General features: G+C 43.8%; 1 protein-coding gene across 1 annotated transcript; it reads right to left on the bottom strand.

Moving 5' to 3' along the window:
• Positions 1 to 259: 259 nt before the first annotated feature.
• On the bottom strand, positions 260 to 18,629 carry pcsk7 (proprotein convertase subtilisin/kexin type 7). The gene is made up of 17 exons (XM_012872642.3): positions 18,514 to 18,629; positions 17,409 to 17,710; positions 16,385 to 16,627; positions 14,789 to 14,923; positions 12,702 to 12,867; positions 12,491 to 12,581; positions 12,269 to 12,323; positions 11,924 to 12,062; positions 11,691 to 11,791; positions 9,514 to 9,681; positions 8,574 to 8,678; positions 8,374 to 8,476; positions 5,243 to 5,399; positions 5,038 to 5,132; positions 4,803 to 4,908; positions 4,532 to 4,649; positions 260 to 1,496 (listed from the first exon to the last, which is right to left on the bottom strand). The coding sequence occupies exons 2-17, from the start codon at positions 17,649 to 17,651 to the stop codon at positions 1,230 to 1,232; spliced, it is 2,292 nt and encodes a 763-aa protein (XP_012728096.2). The 5' UTR covers positions 17,652 to 17,710; positions 18,514 to 18,629; the 3' UTR covers positions 260 to 1,229.
• Between the last annotated feature and the right edge of the window lie 730 nt (positions 18,630 to 19,359).

A 19,359-nucleotide genomic window follows, 5' to 3' on the forward strand; every position in this document is an offset into this window, starting at 1 on the left:
AGCCAAGCTGAAATTGTCCGTTTCTGTTAACCAGTTGCTCAGTTTACACCTTTCTCATATCAAACTCAAGTTTCAGACGGAGTACATTTCCAACCCAATATTTTCTATACCAAACAGTTAATCTGTATTTCGGCCACAGTAAGGATTTAAGTATGAATGATGTTGCGAACTGTTAATTATAACTCCACACTTATTCTTTAAATCACTTTATTAAAAATAAGCAAAAAAAAAAAAAACTACAGAAATAAAAAAAGCAAGCTCAACACCACCAAGTTTTTTTTTTATTATGATTTTCATTTAAACAATCCGTGACTTGCACAGCAAAACACAGATTCCAGCTACACTCAGAAAAATTTGTTCATAGTCATAAAAAAACAAAAACCTGCAGCCTCGAATACATTCATTAAAAAGTGTAAAAATCCTATGATGCAGTCCATATACAGCAACTCTGTTGAGCAGGCACGATTTGTTGATATATTACACTTTATAAAAATATACAAGTAACAAATCCCAAGCTGGAAAAATCCCACTTCAAGTTTTAATCAGATGTTGCGTAATTAGCCACAGATGATAAAAAAAAAGGAAACAGATGTACAAATCTGAAGGATGAAATAATAGATGTGATAAAAAAAAAAATAATACAAGAATACCCCTGTAAAAGTCACATTATCTGAACACTTTTTAAAAAGGAAGACCCTGGATGTTACAAGGACACGCACACACACACCCAAATCCCTTATTTATTGCACACAACCATTTTCCTTTTTACTGGCACAGGTGTTTCCACCTTAATCTGGAGAGGCGACCTTCCTTTGGGTGCAGGTTTCCCCACCCAACGTGAACATGTGCCACTATACTGGGAGGCTGGATCCCAACACGCCACCTGCAGATCATGCACCCCCCGAAAGCTTCAAAATCACAGGAGGTTTGAACCCATAGCATCCTACTTTCCAAGAGAAGACATGGGTTTAGGAAGAAGTGCACAAGGACAGACGTACGGTAACAGCTCAAACACAGACAAGGCCACTTTTTTGCTGGGGGGGAGAGAGGGAGGGGGGGGGCACCGCAGCAAAGGACAAAGAGTAGGAAATCCACTCTATGATTCATCTGCAGTTCGGTCTTTGAGTACCATCACCGCTGCTAGAGGGGAGTGCAATCAGAGCGGGGGGGGGGGAAAAAGCCTGAGAGAACCCCGCGGGCACAGAGATTGACAACGTTTGGGTTGGCTGCTACGTCTCCAGCTGTTCCCTGCCGTTGGGAACTTTGACCTCCGAGTCCAGCACGGCCAGCAGCTCCACCCCGGAGTCCTGCTCCTCCTCGTCCCTGTACGGCACCGCCTCCTCCACGCCCCTCCCTTTGCTGGTGCGGCTCGTTCGGTGGCGGCTGCGGCTCCTCGGCAGGCACAGGAGGCCCCTGAGGTACACGTGACCGAGCGTCACGTCCAGGACGTAGTAGAGGGACCAGAAGAGCGAGAAGCATCCGAGCAGCAGCAGGAACTGCGTGGGGAGACGGGAGGAAACGAGGCGGAGATGCATTACAACGGCAGGAGCGCTGGAATACCAAATGCGCCTTTCTCCCCCTCTGGTTGATGAATCACCAAGTAATTTAAAACTGTACCGCTTTTCTCAAGCTGTTTTTTTTTTATTATTATTTATTGTTGGGAATCGCATGAAAGGGTGAAGATGAAAGGTTTGGCCAAATGTAGCTAAACAGACTGAATGTGCTGGAGATAAACCAAGAGCAGCAAACCTAAAAACTATTAAACCCTGCCTTTGTTTTGTTTTTTTTAATAGTTGAACTTGTCATCTGGAACTAATTTTATTTGAATTAACTCAAATTTACTGTATTTCAGGCATCCAATGAATATGTTACTGCTCCCTTCACCCATAGGGGAACAGCAATAATTGTTAACAAATGTCCAATCCTCCCCCTCCCCCACTAAATTCTTTTACTTATCAGGCAAAAAGAACGTTTATCCTCTTTTTGGGCCGAGGAGAGAAGAGAGAAGTTCAAAGCCCTCCTTAGTCATCAGTTTTGCATCAACAATGGCATCAGTGTAAGTGGTCACAGTTAATGGCTTTTTGTGGTTACACCAAAAGCTCCAAGGACGTTCAAACTGTTCAATTCTTAGAAACTTCTTCATCCTTTGTGTATTTGGAGGTCATAATGCTGTGAAAGCAGCATTAAATTTAACCAAGAAAGAAGAATCATGGCTTTGGAATAAGTGACATTCATGATCCAATGGGGCGGCCTGATCTGAATGAAGGTATCAGATCTGGTCCAAAAGCAGCTTTTTTAAAAGATATGCATGTATGAACAGTTTTAGGTTTAATCTGGGTTTTTCTTGTCTGGGAACATTACTCTTCAATTTTCCCAGAGTTCTAAGCAAAATGCCAAAAAGTCTCTGAAGCAGGAGAAAGGATTGTTTTCCGTCAGGTCCAGAACTGCATTAGAACGTGTTGGCAACATAATCCGGGAGTCTTATGAAGACAGAGCGTAAGCGTGCTAATGTTAGCCTAGCACTAAAGCAGTTTGGGAGAAAGGAGTTTATTGGATACTGTAACTGTAGCCACGAGTATTTAAGGCAACACACTGGGCGGAAATGAAAGACTTCTCTACTGACGTAACTATTTGTTGGAGCAGCATTTTAAAGGCACAGACTGCTGTTCATCACTGTGAAGAACAGGAAGGAGAGGAGAAGCAGCCCTCTGATCAGAACGGGAAATGTGTTGTAATACTGATGAAATGCAGCCGGTTATTTTATTGCGCCATACATCTCAGGAACTACATGAAATATGACACAGTTTGGGAGGAAAAATACTTTACTTCCCACAGTTTACAGCCCCTTGTGTTCACTTTAAGATATAAAAAAAAATACTACAGTTCCCTGTAGATCTACAGCTACTGTTTCTACGGTGGAAAGGCTTTAAGTAACCTGCAAAACAAGAAACTTTACGCAAGGAAGGAAGGAAGGAAGGAAGGAAGGAAGGAAGGAAGGAAGGAAGGAAGGAGGGAAGGAAGGAAGGAAGGAAGGACACAAGGAAGGATCAAAGGAACAAAGGATACAAGGAAGGAAGGAAAAATATGAGGAAGAAACAAACGAAGGATATGAGGAAGGAAGGACACGAGGACAGAAGAAAGGACACAATAAAGGAAGGAAGGAGACAAGGAAGGAAAAATATGAGGAAGAAACAAATGAAGGATATGAGGAAGGAAGGACACGAGGACAGAAGAAAGGACACAATAAAATGAAGGAAGGAGACAAGGAAGGAAAAATATGAGGAAGAAACAAACGAAGGATATGAGGAAGGAAGGACACGAGGACAGAAGAAAGGACACAATAAAGGAAGGAAGGAGACAAGGAAGGAAAAATATGAGGAAGAAACAAATGAAGGATATGAGGAAGGAAGGACACGAGGACAGAAGAAAGGACACAATAAAGGAAGGAAGGAGACAAGGAAGGAAGGAAGGAAGGAAGGAAAGAATGAAGGAGACAAAGAAGGATCAAAGGAACGAAGGATACAAGGAAGGAAGGAAAAATATGAGGAAGAAACAAAGGATATGAGGAAGGAAGGACATGAGGACAGACGAAAGGACACAATAAAGGAAGGAAGGAGACAAGGAAGGAAAAATATGAGGAAGAAACAAATGAGGGATATGAGGAAGGAAGGACACGAGGACAGAAGAAAGGACACAATAAAGGAAGGAAGGAGACAAGGAAGGAAGGAAAGAATGAAGGAGACAAAGAAGGATCAAAGGAACGAAGGATACAAGGAAGGAAGGAAAAATATGAGGAAGAAACCAAGGATATGAGGAAGGAAGGACATGAGGACAGACGAAAGGACACAATAAAGGAAGGAAGGAGACAAGGAAGGAAAAATATGAGGAAGAAACAAATGAGGGATATGAGGAAGGAAGGACACGAGGACAGAAGAAAGGACACAATAAAGGAAGGAAGGAGACAAGGAAGGAAGGAAAGAATGAAGGAGACAAAGAAGGATCAAAGGAACGAAGGATACAAGGAAGGAAGGAAAAATATGAGGAAGAAACAAACAAAGGATATGAGGAAGGAAGGACATGAGGACAGAAGAAAGGACACAATAAAGGAATGAAGGAAGAAAGCAAGGACGGAAGGAAGGAAGAAAGGAATAAAGCAAGGAAGGAAGGAAGGAAGGAAGGAAGGAAGGAAGGAAGGAAGGAAGGAAGGAAGGAAGGAAAGCCTTTTTAAGGCAGTATGTGAGGGAAGAGACAAGGTCTAGAAGTACAAACAGTTTTCTGCACTCTTATTTACATTTTTCATCTTTCCAGACATGGAAAAATGGTGAAATCAAGTTCCACATGTTTTCATAGGAACCCTCAGATCAGTACTTCTGCAACTTCTCTTTGCCCAAACAGCCCTGGGCAACAGCTGTTTTTCTGACAACTTTTGTAGAGATTTGTGTCACAAGCGGTTAGATTTGCTGCCATCTCCAGAAACACAGAGGCCAAAGACATGATTGTGTGTCTGTGTGAGACTGAACACCGCATTTACCTTCAGGTTGTTGGAGGTGAAGGGGCTGACGATCTCTGGAGGGATGTCCAAGCCTGGAGGGCAGGGCAGAGAGAAGTTGCTGTCCAGATGTTTGCCACTCATAGCCTCCTCCACCAGCCTGCAGACCAGTGAACACAAACAGCCTCGTGTCAGTCCGACGGGCCTCTCAGAATCACCCGGTCCTGCTTGGGTTTTAGACACCCGGGGAAAACTGGCAGGAAAGGTGCTACGATTTTCAGAACGTTGACAAACTGCCATAACAAGAACTGACCTTTGTCTCTCCTTCACTTCGCTGTAAGTCATAGACGAACCGTACAGGGTGAGCTTCCACTGCTTCAACACTCCTACGGCGGCGCACTGATCGGACTGCGCGTCCTCTGCAGAAACACGGAGACGGGTCAGGCACAGATAGGGAGCCTGAAGTCACGAGCAGCCACATGCGACCTAAAGCAACTCCGTATCAATGAGACCAGAGACGAGTGTGTGCGCTCTCCTAGCCTCCTTACTGTAGTCGGTGATTTTGAGGGTGTACTGGCCTTCAGCCCTCTCCCCCCAGCAGCGCACGGTGGAGAATGTCCAGTCCTGGTAGCCTGAAGGATCTCTGTGAGGAAACAAGACGCCGCGTCTTTACTTTGACCCGAATGCTCCTCCTGTAACTCACGTCTACCAGCGAGACGCTAAAGACCCAGAGAGCGAATGCGCGGACCATACCTGTCGATGGACCTGGGAGCCCCGATGAGGGATCTCATGCCACTGGGACACAGCAGCACGATCTCCACGTTCCCCCGGCAGGGGTGGGTTATGGTCACGGTAACAGCCACGTGCTCCAGAGTTCGCATCCCGGACGGGTCCAGGTCAGCTGCAGAGACTACAGGAGAAGACGCAGCGGCATGATTAAAGTGGAATATGTTTCAGCTCATTCTGAGGTCCAGCCCATACGTAGAAAAAACGATACAATCCTGAAGGCAAAATGTACTTTGCCTTGCAATAGGATTCATACCCCTAGAATTTTGTCACGTTAAAAACTACAAACGGCAATTAATTTTAGGATTTTTTTCTTGGATGGAACAAGAAACTATGAAAGGAAAAGCGTGGTAAGCATGAGGATTCACTGTATCAGACTTTAACCACTTGAAGTAGCCCTTCCAGTCTTATTTTAATCCCACTGATCAACAGGGCAAATGAAACACATCTGTGACTCTTGGATAATGTGACGGAGGGCCCGTTTCAGTCTGCCGTCTCACTCTGGATGTCTCCTTCTCACCATCTTTCTTTGACGCTGTTATCAGTAAGTCGTTTGACCACAGACCATCCGCTCAGAGCGTCTGCCTGGCCATCTCCCATCATTTCCTTCTGTCTGATTACTAATGAGTCGCGGTGGGTCCTGACCACACACACACACACACACACACACACACACATCCTTGGGGCAGGGAAAGACGCAAAGAGCCTGCATGAGGAGGAGAGTTAAACTGAAGTGTAGCAGGAGAGAGGTTAAAGGAGGACATGTAGAAAAGCACAGATTAGCTCATTAGCTAGCCTCTCTCCTTGTGGTAACTTAACTGGAGGAGTCCCAAAAACATTCAAGTAGTGAAAACTCAAACGTGGCCCTCTGCAGTTTCCTGAAATCTCCTGTGGCTCTCGATGCCACAAATAACAACGTTCCCTTACGATCGGAGGAGAAGAGCAGGCCCACTGCCGAAGAGATCCTCCTCCGTTGATACCAGTGAACATAAAGTGCTTTTTTTTTCCAATATTCATCCTTTGTTTCCCTTCAAATACACCATTACTGTTTGTTACCCAAATGTTTAATCCCAGTCTCATCTAATCCAAAGGCCATCGCGCTAGCTAAAGTTCAAGCGGAGTTTAGCAAACGTCTGTTTATGTTCCAGATGTTAGGGCAGAAAAGGCTTTTTTTTACTGGCTTCAGAAATTTATTGGGGCACATTTCTTAAAATACTGTTTTTAACATCTGTGTTTGTATTAGGGATGTAAAAAAATAATTCGTGTAGGATTGTTGATTAATGGTTAATTAGATTAAAGTTTGTTCCATCAGATTAACTGATAACATCCACTTAGACCTTCTTTCAGCATTGTAGCATGGCCGCCACCTAGAATGGGCCGCTGCTGGTCATTTTAAAGTGGAGCCGTACCACAGTAGTTGTTAGAGGAAAACTTAATGCTGGTCCAAACGTAGTCTGGCGTGGGATTATTCTTGCGTTTCAATGATGACAAAGATGCAAAATGCTCTTTTTAAAATGCTTGGTTCTGTTTTTTAATATAAACACTCAACAAGCTCTTTAAGTTTTCCCACTCAGCCGGGCTGCATGGCGGAGCAGAGTCAGTTTCTCAACCAAAACGCACTGATGCGCTCAGAAGGATGTGACGACAGAAAAGCAGCGGGCACTACGCAAAAAAAGATATGATGCCAATAAGCACGGCTGATGAGGAGGGCTTCGTGGGGATTATTAGTGTTTCATATATTTTATTCTCTTCAAGGTATTTGTTTTCATTCCGTAACCTAGTAGGTTTCTGTTTTATTATATTTTATAAATCCGTTTATTAATGTGTGAGAAAACCACAACTTTTGGTTTGTCAGTCAGTATTTAATATAGGGGGCTCAATAAACTGTTAAAATATAATGATGTGCCTCTTATAAAATTCAGCATATTGTAAAAAAAAAAATAACCATTCACGTTATGGAAAGACCCTTTTTATACAAGAGAAAACTCAGGTTTTTAAGAAAATGGCCGTTTATCAATTAATCGTTAGTGGATTAATAAAATCAATCAACTTTAGATTAACTCATTAACCAACAACTTGCATCCCTAGTGTGTAGGTATACGTACATACATTTATGTAAACCTAATGTTCTTTGTGCATTTTATGGCGCTGAAGATAGTTAATTGTAGATTAAATTAAAATCTATCTTATCAAAATATAATCAACAAGCAATAAACTTGGGACCGTCATCCAGCCTTGTTTGGGACAATTTTACTTGTTTGACATTTTTTAATATTAGTCCCAAATTCTAACGGTCAAAGCACATTCACCTTTCTTCAATTTAATGTTCTCTTGGAGGCGGCAAATACGACCGGCTTAACGGCCAACGCGTCAGCCAATGAGGCGGCCAAAACACAGAAAAACTACAACAAACATGTCGGAAGCAAATCTGAACATACTTGCTTCCAGGAAGCTCATCAGGCCAGACTGACAATGGGTTTCCAGAACACGGGGGCTAACAGGAGCTGACCTGATTTCTTTCCTTTTAGACAAATTCCTGACATTCCTTGTGAATCTGCTCCGTGAAAACCAGCAGCTTTGCAGAGCTCATGAAAACATTGCTGCCTGACAGACCAAATGTACACAAACCTGCGGTCGTGTGATTAGCTGCAATGAGGCAATAAAAGACGGAAGACAAGGTTTGAGGGAGGACAGGATCAGAGATCAGGAAGAGGGAAATGTCTCTGCTTGAATGAGGTCATCTCTACAAGCACTTGTGGGAAAAAAAGAAGTGCTGCAGGGATTACATGCAGGGGGTTCTGAATAAGAGCGATCCAAGAGGATAGAATCGCAGGAGGAACAGGATCTATAGAGGTAAGATTCAAAATGCAGCGGGAGAAAAAAATCAAGAAAGGGGAAGAAAAAAATAAAATCCCAGAAGCCAAACTCACAAACAACTGAACATTACCTAATAAGGACAAGCAGCCTGAGCGGCAGGCCTACGGGGAGGGAGGGATGGTTCTGTTATGGAGAGCAATGTGTAAACTCGACAGGCGACTGTCCTGCACAGAGACCGGCCGGTGAGAGAGAGAGAGAGAGGAAGAAAATAAAAACAGTACCGTTCCAGGTACGGACCAAGACGTTCGGATGGCTCAGAATGGGTACGTCCTCCTTTATTACTGAACTCTGATAGGACACCAGGAAAGGCACAGACTCCCACACCTGAGACATAACAGAGTGGCCCATGTTTGTAGCAAATTAATGGCAAAAGGTTTGAAAAAACATATTCTCAAAAGTCAATTGTACTGTATGCGCGTACCTTGGCAGCATTAACAAGTCTCCATGCGTTGAGCAGACCAAAGCCGTGCTGGTGGCTGTGGTGAAATCCTGCCCCATTCACTCCCCAGTCTGCCAAGCTGTCGCACTGTTGAGCAACGCAGAGTCAACATTTGGGCCGCAGGATGTATGGGAAAAAAGCATATCGATAACTCGTACTGATCGATATCGATAATTAACAACAACTTCAAAACATTTATTTTAAAGTGCAGCTCTGGCCAGTTTATGCTGTTGCTTAGCGACTTAATTTTACATAAAGACACAAACAATGAATTCAAACTCAAACCTTTATTCAACCAACTTTTTACCAAAATTGCAAGTATTTAAAACAGAAAAGATTGCATGCTCTTTGAACTATTTAAAGGGGGCGGAGCTTAGTGACGGAGCGTTCCTGGGTCTGCGTTGTGATTGGTTGGGAGGATTTAACGACTGTAGCATTAACCTACATTATAGGCTAGAATGCATAAGGAAGGAAAACTTATTCTATTGAACTTTTCATTAATCCTTTTTTTTCCTATCATAAATATAGGTCTATGATGAACACATATTTTTATTGAATTATCTAGTCAACACCACCCCACACTGTCTGGCTCTCTGTCTGAAGCGGTGGAATAATTGTTGAGTTGTACACAACAGAAACGGGCAGGAGAGAAAAGCAGAACAGGTGTTAGTTTTTTTTTTTTTTTATTATTAACAACAGGTGTCCAGGGAGTGTTTGTGTCCATCTACAGCTGTGCTGAAGAAATAACAGACCAGGCAATAAAAACAGAAAAACCTTTGGTTACAGTCGAGCCACGGCAAATAGTTATCTTGGGTGCTATGGTTTTTAATCCCTACAACACCATTGAGTTTTTCCCAGTACAACAAGCCCCCCTGGAGCCAACGACACCCCAGACATGAGTGGTCTACCACCACGGGTTTACCTGGGTGGCGGTGAAGGCGACGATATGCTGAACGTCCCTCCAGGTCAGGCAGGGCCGCACCTGCAGCATGAGGGCCACCATTCCTGCTGCCAGGGGCGCTGCTGCGGACGTGCCGGTGTGGCCCTCCGTGCAGCCCCTCTTGCTGCGCACCGACCAATCCGATGTCACCTGCACGACGACGGAGAGGCTTTATTTACTACCCATCGCAAAGGTGCGATCTGAATGAATGATGAAATGGCTGGAAAACATGTGAGCACGTACAGGGAGAGTATAAAAAGGTCTAACGCCGTGGAAGGGGAGCGAATGGTGCGTAAAGTAGCACCTACATCATAGCGCCATCGTGATGACATAAACTGCCAGCAGGCGGTGGGAGATCAGCTGTGTGTGAGCGGTTAATGGGGTCGACTGCGGGGCCGATGGAGCTCCGTAATAAAAAGAACAAAAGAGCCTGGATGTGTTGCGGCAATAAACACAAAACAGCGGCTCCTTCGCAGTGTTCGAGGCACGGAAACGCTTACATGCATGAGCGAATGCACACCAAAACATCATATAATTATTTTCCATCCATGTGGCTCTGATTGTGAAGTGCCTGAGATACAGTACACAGAAAAGAAACGCCATCTGTGAGGCAAACTGGTGTTTGCACGTCATCCACACGCGTGGTCTTTGTAGTAAAAAGGGACCGGCTACAAGAGTTTCCACAAAGATCACCAAAAAATACGTTTGTGCACAAAAAAAAAAAACGCTACTAAGGTTCTCGTTTCTGCAAACTATACCCAAATGCTGGCTCTCCTGTACAAGTACTGCTTATAGACCACTAAGAATAGCCAGTTAAAACAGAGATAACAACACCACCCTATATATAGTGTTTTTATTCATGTGCAGGTACTGGTTTTTAGCTCTTATATAAGTTTTTAACCCTACCATTTGCTCTGTGACCCACCGAGCCCATTACTGATGGTGAAAGCGGATCGCTGACCTTCTGATTTTTGTGCAACTAAAACAAAAATCGCGTTTTAATGCAATTGTAGCAGCAGCCAGTTTGTGGAAGCACTTAGCATGGGAGTGCGACGTGGTCAGGGAGCGGATGGGTGGTCAGGGCCTGGCTAATCTCCGTTTCCCCACAAGTGATGACATCTTCGCAAACAAAACGGGTTGCCACGGCGACAGCCTCAAACTTCAACAAACACATGTCGGGGGTTTCAGCGGACCGTAGCGTAGCTGTCATTAGCCCGTGCTTTCAGATGAAAGAGGTGGCTGCATTTCCTGGATGTGGAGACTTTCACCCAGCTGGTTGCACCATTTCTGAGCTCACCCGCTTACAGAAAGCTGACGGCGCTGCATCATGTTCTAACCGGTTCCTTTGCTTTATTACGCATCGGGCCTGGGCCGGCATGACTTATGGAAACCACAGTTTCATGCCATTCACACAAAACCCTTACAACGAACACTAAAAGAATAACCAGGAAGCAAACCTTTCCTATTTTAAGGAATATTTTTGGCCAACCAGTCTATCTGCTCTGGTACCCAGAACATGTTAGCTGTAGTTTGAAAACAGCCTTAAATTAATCTTAGCAACTATTAGTGGAAGTTTTTTTAGTTTCCGCACCATGACTGTCGCTGGTTTTTGGGACCAGAAATACCTCCACACAGCCAAATGCGTCTTTCTTGTAAATGAGGGAATAAGCGTAGCGTATGCATGGCAGCAAATAGAAGAGGGTCATCTTTGTCCTCCGTTTAGCTGCAGAAACCTCCGGCCAGTCCGACACTTTCTCTGGTATTTAGTGGCATTTAAACCACAACTCTGTATAAATGACATATACCCTGGTAATAGCCTAGTTATAACACCATATGAACACTATAAAACACCTTTCATGATTAAAAACGGAAATAAAGAACATCAGAAATTCATTCCATCAGCCAAGTTAGACCGACTACTGGATGCTACTCGAATGCTGAGCATTATTTCTGCTACAAGTTTTCCTTCAGACCTTTTAAACTGCCATAATGGCCCCGTTATCTGCTAGACTGGCCAGGAAGGGCCGTGGCTCACAGGGAGGAGCAGCTGGAAAAGCTCTGCATACCACTGTCTTAGTGTGTGAACACTGCGTCTGTGGCTGGCTGGGTGAGTGAGACTCACGGTGAAAACTGCGAGTGCTGGACTGAGCAGGACTTACAATGTTCCGTGATCTGGCCCCCCCACTGCTGAAAGTGACGGCCAGCATGGACGCGCAATCCTCCGCGTAGAACGGCTTCTTGCCCTCCTCGTCGACCGCTCCTGAAAGCAGACACAGGGAGCTAGCGTTGCGCCTTTTGCATAGAGGGATCCACCAGAGGGATCCACCACAGAGGGATCCACCACAGAGGGATCCACCCACCGTCGAGCTCCCCAGCGAGCCCCGTTTCTTACCTACTGTGATGGTGTAGATGGAGTTGGCGTAGCCATCGTAGTTGCAGTTGTCGTCGTACTGCCCGCCGTTACCGCTGGCGACCACGAAGATGCTCCCGAAGCCTCGTCGGCCCGCGATCACCCCGTGCTGCAGTGCAGCCTGGCGAGAAAAGAAATGCATGAGCAGAGAGGGAAAAAAAAAGAAAGATTGTTGAACATTTTAAGAATATGTATCCGGCTTGAGAGCAAGAGAAAAGTCAGCCATGGGGTGAAACCAGGGCAGAATATGACCCTCTTCCCATCTTCTCTGGACCTGTTGCAGTCTACCGCCACCTGCAGGACAAAGAGAGCAGCAAACGGTCTAACCTTGCCCAGAGGATGAGGTCCGTCCACGGTGTGCCCGTCGTCATCCGGTCCCCAACTACAAGATGCAGTCTACATTAGCATTGCACAAACACTTGGAAGTAATTATATGGCACAGTAAAACATAAAGCTAGATGAGAGTGAGTGAGAAGTTTTTAGTGTTTCTGTTTCTTTATAGACAAATAAAACAACTGAAAGAAACCCAGTGGGGGGCGGCAGTGTTACCTGCAGCTGTAGATGTCATTTATCTGGTAGTGCTTGTTAAAGGCTATGGCCTCTAGGCTGTCGGTCAGGGGCCCATCCAGGACTCTGATGCCTATACAAACAGCAACGGCACAGTAAGATGATGCAAGAGGCGTCAGGTCGACGCGTTGGCCGTAAAAGCTGGTGGCGACCGGAATAATGCTGAATGAGATTCTGCTGAGGTGTGCCGTACCCGCCACCTTGCTGCCGTAGGCCACGCCCACGGCGCAGAAGCTGTTGTTGGGGACGGCGGCGATCTCCCCGGCGCACCGGGTCCCGTGGTGGTTGTCGCTGCGCAGGTCTGGGTGAGGCATGGGGTCCGGGTCGTTGGAGTTCAGGTCGTAACTGCCCTCCGGACTCTAAGAGGGACAGAAAAAAATATCTCTCACACGGGCAGCCGAACCTTCGCCACCCTCTCCTCCGTTTCTGCAGCTGACAGAACGGGTTTGACGGGAGCCGGGTCAAGTTTGCTCAGGCCAGGACGAATCCGTAGCAAAGAGTATCTCTTGAAAGCCTTCGCACTAACTTCTTAAACCACAAACTTCAGTGGGTTTTATCAGGATCTTATACGATAGAGCAACACAACGCAGACGGTAATCCTGAAACGGAGGGATTTATTTATTAAGAATAAAATAGGAAAAGCAGGTTGTGCATTTGTTTTGGCCTGCCTGAGCCGGCACACGTTTGGCTGTAGTTACAGCTCCGCGACGGTGAGTCTCTACCAGCTCTGTGAAGCTGAAGTCGAAGAGTTTCTAAATTTTCAAATGTCCGATCGAACAGCTCGAGCTCAGCCGGATTGGATGGAGAGCAGCCGTGAATGAAGGACGAGCGGCACTCGCTTATAAGAAGAATAGTTTGCAGTTTTTATTGTTATAAAGCCAGTACTTCAAGGTTGATCGCAGTCTTTTTGGCGACGCATCGCTGTGTCCAGGCTCACTCACACAAACACTGCGCCAAAAACAGACGGTAGACAGGATCAAAACAAGCACTGAAGTATTAGTTTTGAGAGTCTGACCGGACACAGTGCAACTGTATCCCTAGGTAGCACGCAGTAATTGAATTTAATCATATTTCTAACGGTATCAATGTTTAATAAGGCTCTTGCTGAGTGGGAAAAATTGTTAAAAACTGCAAAAGTGATAATCCCAACTACACTATTAGTTTTTAGGGTTTGCAAACAACTTTAAGAGTTTTCTATCACTCCCAGTGTGTCACAATTCACATCATCAATAAGATGAACCCAGAACTGATTTTTATGGTAGCAATAATAATAATAATAATAATAATATAATTGCATCAATTATCATATTAATTGATGCAATTAATCTAAATATTAACATCAATTTTCAAATCTTACCACAGGTTCTTCTTTCAATTTAGATCTGGACTTTGACTAGACGTTTCCAACGCAAACGTTTCAATAAACCTTCGTTTGAACCTTCCAATCTATTTCTGGCTGTATTATACGCCGTTTGTCCCACTTCCATCAGGGAAACGATTCAGGAACATTAAATCAAAAACTAATAGACCTAAAAGCAGCTCATTACCCAAAGCCGTGAGGGCTATCGCCCCCTGCTGAGAGTCAAATGAACCACCAGACCAGTTCGTAGTCTGTTGGATGTTTACAAACATGCCGCTGGTTCCACAGGTTCTGGATCTGATTGAGAGTTATTTACACCGTCTCTCACTTGCTAATGTCTGTTTGCACTATTTCAGCTTCTCAGGAAGTGTTTCACCACCATGAAGGTGTTTAGAGGGTGGCATGCACCAAAAGCGTTCAATTTTGGTCAGTTTTGGCCTAAACAACTTCTTCACCTCCTGTTAAAACCATTCTTCATGTCACTCTAGTGTTACAGAATAAATTAATTACACTCTAGTTTTTGGTTTTTGCTTGACTAACTTTAAAATTCAAAGGGTTTAAAAACTTCTGCTACGCAGTGCACAACTCCTGACACCTTAGCTGTCATTTTATTTTATAATTGTTTCTTCCTCCGTCTGTCTTTCCTCACTCTTTTCAGCCCTGTCTGGTGTAGCATACATACAGTCTATGTGCGACACTCTACAAATAGCTTCTTAAAAAATAAACTTAATTTGCAGCACAATACACTCCGCTTTGCTAAATCAGACTTTGATTATTACATATGCATTTAAACTTAACTGGGACTTTAAAAAAAAAAAGGCTAAATATTTCACAAGAGCACTGTGTGCAGCTTATGAGGCGCTCTGGTATTCTTCCAAAAACAATTCAAACACTGAGTTGTTGTCATAACTCAGACTCACGTAGTTGAGATGAATGTCCTGGTGGGAGTGTTCCACTCCATCATCCACAACCACAACAGTGACGCCCTGCCCGGTGATGTTACGCTCCCACACTCCAGTCACGTTGATATCCATGCCTCGGTTTATTTTATTATGCTGTAAGGGCAGAAAGAAAAGCTATTTTAATGAACCGGGACAAGAAAACGCTGTCAATGAAGGGTTCAAAGGTTTGTAGAGCAACAGTGCAGCTTTTTGTTTGGGTTGGTGGACGGACAGATTTGGTGCTACGAGGACTGAAAGCAGTTTACCTTGAAACTAGGGCTGGGCGATATGGACCAAAAATAGAATCTCAATATTTTTAGGCTGAATGCTGATATACAATATTTATCTTGGGATGTTTTTTTCTTTTTATAAAGTCATTATAAAAAGGCATCTCTGAAGCAAAGCTGTCTCACAGGCACATTTTTAAACAGATAAACATGATAAACGGCTGAAAATCAACCTACTGGAATACAGAAACGTAGAATTATAACACAATATAGACCATCTCCATAGAAATGATATAGTCTCACTTATATCGCTCTTTAAAAAAATAAATCTTGATTTTTTTATTATTATTTTTATCTTGATATATTGCCCAGCCCTGCTTGAAATGCACTATGGTGTTTTTACAGGGCGTGAACAATGTGCATTTTTAGGCTCCAGGGTTGGATTCACTGTTCCTAGGCGAGTCCAAACAACTCTTTACGATCATGAAAAACAGGTTTAAGTTGCTGAATAAATTTTAATGAAACTGAAAGCGCCATATGGCTGTCTGTTGCTTAACTGGGTAACATTGTTTGCAAGATTTGATATTTAACAGCAAAAACAAGTTCAGCCTAGCAAATGCACACTTCTCACATCACCCTTTTCCAATATTTTAATTAGAGATGACTTATCCTCATTCGTTGCTTGTGTTTTACTGACGCTGCTGCCGTGCATTTCACACAGACATTTAGGCTCTGGGCTTCTATAGGGGATGTGTACATGTCATGTGACTGCATTCGTGTGGAAATGCATTTATTATCTGGGTTATTTACGCCTGTGGACAGGTTGGTGAGAGTGTGGGTCAAATGGTTCTAACTGGGAGACAATGGTGGGTTCCAGTTTAACCGCGGCCCCGAGTCCATTATCTGATAAAGCAGGATAACGTTAAGCTACTGGAAAACTCTCAGCCCAGTTCTAAACTTCTAAACAATGCTTACAAGCCGGGGTTAAACATCCAGGCTGGACTGAGCCTGAAGCTTGAGTCAGGCCCAAAACTAATGATACCCAAACCAGTAATTTGGGAAATTTCTTTTTTTTATTGTAGATAAATTCAATTTATTTTACTATTTAACGTTAGCTTAGATTTGATTCAATAAATAAATCAGATGTAATAATAAAAACTGCACAGTGCTGATGAGTTTAGGATGTTTTACTGCTATTAGTAAAAATGTCCTCCTATAATCTGCTTACATCAGTTTAATCTAGCTGCTTTGAGCCAGCTCAGGAAAATATCAAACAGCTAACATAAAAAAGACATAATGTCTTTACCTAACAGTTTAGGCAATCTTTTTTTTTTGTTCATGTTCTTACCAGGTGCCACTGTTTCGGGTAGTCGGGGTCGTTGAAGGCCAAAGACCTCTTTGAGCGGCTGAGCGCTCTCTCCTTGGAGTACCACAGCACATAAGGATGCGTTGCTAGAACATCCCCCGGCTGGATGCTCCTTTTCCAGATGCCTCCTAAAGATTTAGAGTCAGGCTGCAATGAGCAGAGCAGATAGTGGCCTTCCAGCTCCCCAATCTGTCCCCGGTTCTGCAGACCCGCCTGCTTTGCTACCTGCAATGGAAAAAGTCGGATTTGTTTCTCCACCGAAGCGAGCAAAACTTAAATAACATGGATTTTCTTTCAATATATTTTACAATATCAATAATAAAAGTGGACAAATACGTTGCAACTGTGTTTTGAATTTTAAAAACGAAACCAATCGGTAGAAACACAGGACCGTTCTGATTTCCTTTAATACTAAGAAAGATGGAACAAAACAGAGTTTACTTGTCCGACTAACAAAAACTCACATTGGAGCCGGAGATAATCATCACGTGTTTGGTTTAAACATACAGAGGTCTGTGAGGATATCTAGAGCACGCTGAAAATCTGTATCGCTTGTATGTTTAAAAATCTAGTTTTCCTCTCACACCACAATCAGGTGAAGTGCTTAATACAAGGCAATACTGTGCCAGTCAATAACACAAGTTCCCCGTGAAGCACATTGAAATTTGTGGTTGTAATACAGCCAAATGTGGAGAAGTTTAAGGCTAATGGACACTTCTGCATGGTACTGCTTCTTCTACATTTCAAGTTACAATTAAATTGCAGACACCATGTATATAAATCTACTGGCCCTCTTATACAATTTAGTTTCGATCGGTAAACAGAAAAAAAAAAAAAACAAGACCGGACTCACTACGTTTTTCGTATTTTTGTTTTGATATTGACTGAGAAAATAATTCCGCTATAACAAATGTAGGGATAAAAAGTAAAAAAAAAAAAAACTCTGCATGTTCACGTTTAAGCCGAAGTGCAAACCATCAGGAAAGACGTTGATAAATCACTGTACCCTGTCAGCTATCACATCCAGGTGTGTCGAGCCCGCTCCCTCATCCTCCTCGTGGCGAGGCGGGCTGTGGTGGATCCGCACAGCCCAAGACTGACCCGGACCGCAGGACGGCCAGCGGGAGGACAAGGACGGGGCGGTTTGTGGGAGGGACGGAGTGACGGCCGGCAGAACGGTGAGCACCAAGAGGGCTATGGAGGAGAAAAAAATGAGGAGGAGGAATGTGGGGAAATAGGGCGCTGCCATGGCAAGGAGGGGTGACACAACTGGTCCGCCAGGCGAGCCCTCTTCATCTGAGCAGCAATCTGGACACAAGACAAGACCAAGAAGAAAAAAAGAAAGGATTTTATTAGTGAGGACAATCTGAGAACGAGAGTCTGGTTGCCTGACATCGGCGTGCTACATTTAGAGGGAACTTATCAAAACTCACAGCATCACTTTAACTGGGATCCAGCTTAAACATGTGTGATTAGCACATCTGTGGCGTTAAACCAGAACCATCCGCGAAAACACATGCACTTGTGATTCCCATGCCTCTAACATTAGCAGTAATAGCAAAAAAAAACAAAAAAAAAACGAATTTAGCTATGCATGTATATATGAAAACGTAAACAGTGATGGAAAAAAATTATTACAAAATACATATACAAAATATATGTCTAATTTAAAACATTCATTTTATGATCTAATGAGGCTTTAATCAGGTGGTTTAAAGCACGACTGCTATAGATAAACATTAGCGTCAGCTGTCAGGTGTGTTTACTTCATATTTAGCCTCTTCGCTAGCTCGTGGGGTGACGTTTATTTTTTATTTTTTTGTATTTAATCAACCGCTCGGTTTCTGAAATAACACAAAGACTCCCCGTTTACATCGATATATAGACTTACGATAAAACAAACAGGAAAATAGCAAACAAAAAGAAAACAAAACACGCCGAAACCTAACACAGGACGGAAGTTTCCCCGCACTGTGGTCGCTGTTGTTTTAGCTGTCGGAGCAAGCTAGCTTTGTCGTGCTACCCGATTAAGACCGACGTTTCCTCACAAAACTGAGCCGAACAGCAGGAGGTCGCCGACAGTTTACAGAAAAAACAAAAGCAGCTCTTACTTGTCCAATGGAAGTCCTCTATTTGAGATTGACAATTACTATCAAGAGCGTTAACGCTGAGCTTTGCGCTTCATTTCCGGAATCCGAGCCCTCGTCTGTACGTCATACGTCATACAGACTGCGCAGTTGTGCGTGACCTTTGATTGGCCCACACCCATCAAAAGGAGGGGCGCGTCCCGTAACAAGCAGCCGGGGGAGAACCCGGCTAGAAATCACGGCGAAGGCGGAGTTGTTTCTGTGAAATATTGGGGACAACCTGTTAGCGCGATCATCTTGGTTTATAACTACTATCTACTATATATATCGCAGACAATGATGTCGTCTTCCAGTTTTGAAATACAGACGGCCTGAGGTCACATGTTGTTGGACACCTGGAATTCATCATATTCCATTAAATTACTGCCACAAATTTGTTGTGGAGAGCGCAGTCACAGCTACGTGCATCATATTATGTAGCAGCATGAAAACAAGCGAATAAGCTGTATAAAGAGATTAAAAAAAGTTGGCTTATTTTGCAGTTCTGTGGCCTTTAGAGCTCACAGTCCATAGCAGCATCCATCAAAAAACGCAAACGATGACCGAGTCTTGCGTAACGAGAAATGCTACATCTATTTTCTATTGTTTATTGTTAAAGGATTTTTGAATTGACTTGAACTGAATTATTTATACTAGCTGCATGTTCAGGGAGAGCATCCACAACTCATTCCCATCCCTGGTAGGACCCAGCTGAAGCTCCTCGGGTGACCTGCCTGTTTAGGAATGTCCCCATAGTCCTGATGATGTTCCCACACCGCCATCAGCAGGTAAATCTGCTAACCTGATTGGTCAGCAGACAGTCATGGACCA

The sequence above is a fragment of the Fundulus heteroclitus genome, chromosome 18 (genome assembly GCF_011125445.2).
Source record: "Fundulus heteroclitus isolate FHET01 chromosome 18, MU-UCD_Fhet_4.1, whole genome shotgun sequence".
In the NCBI taxonomy this organism is placed as follows: Eukaryota; Metazoa; Chordata; class Actinopteri; order Cyprinodontiformes; family Fundulidae; genus Fundulus; species Fundulus heteroclitus.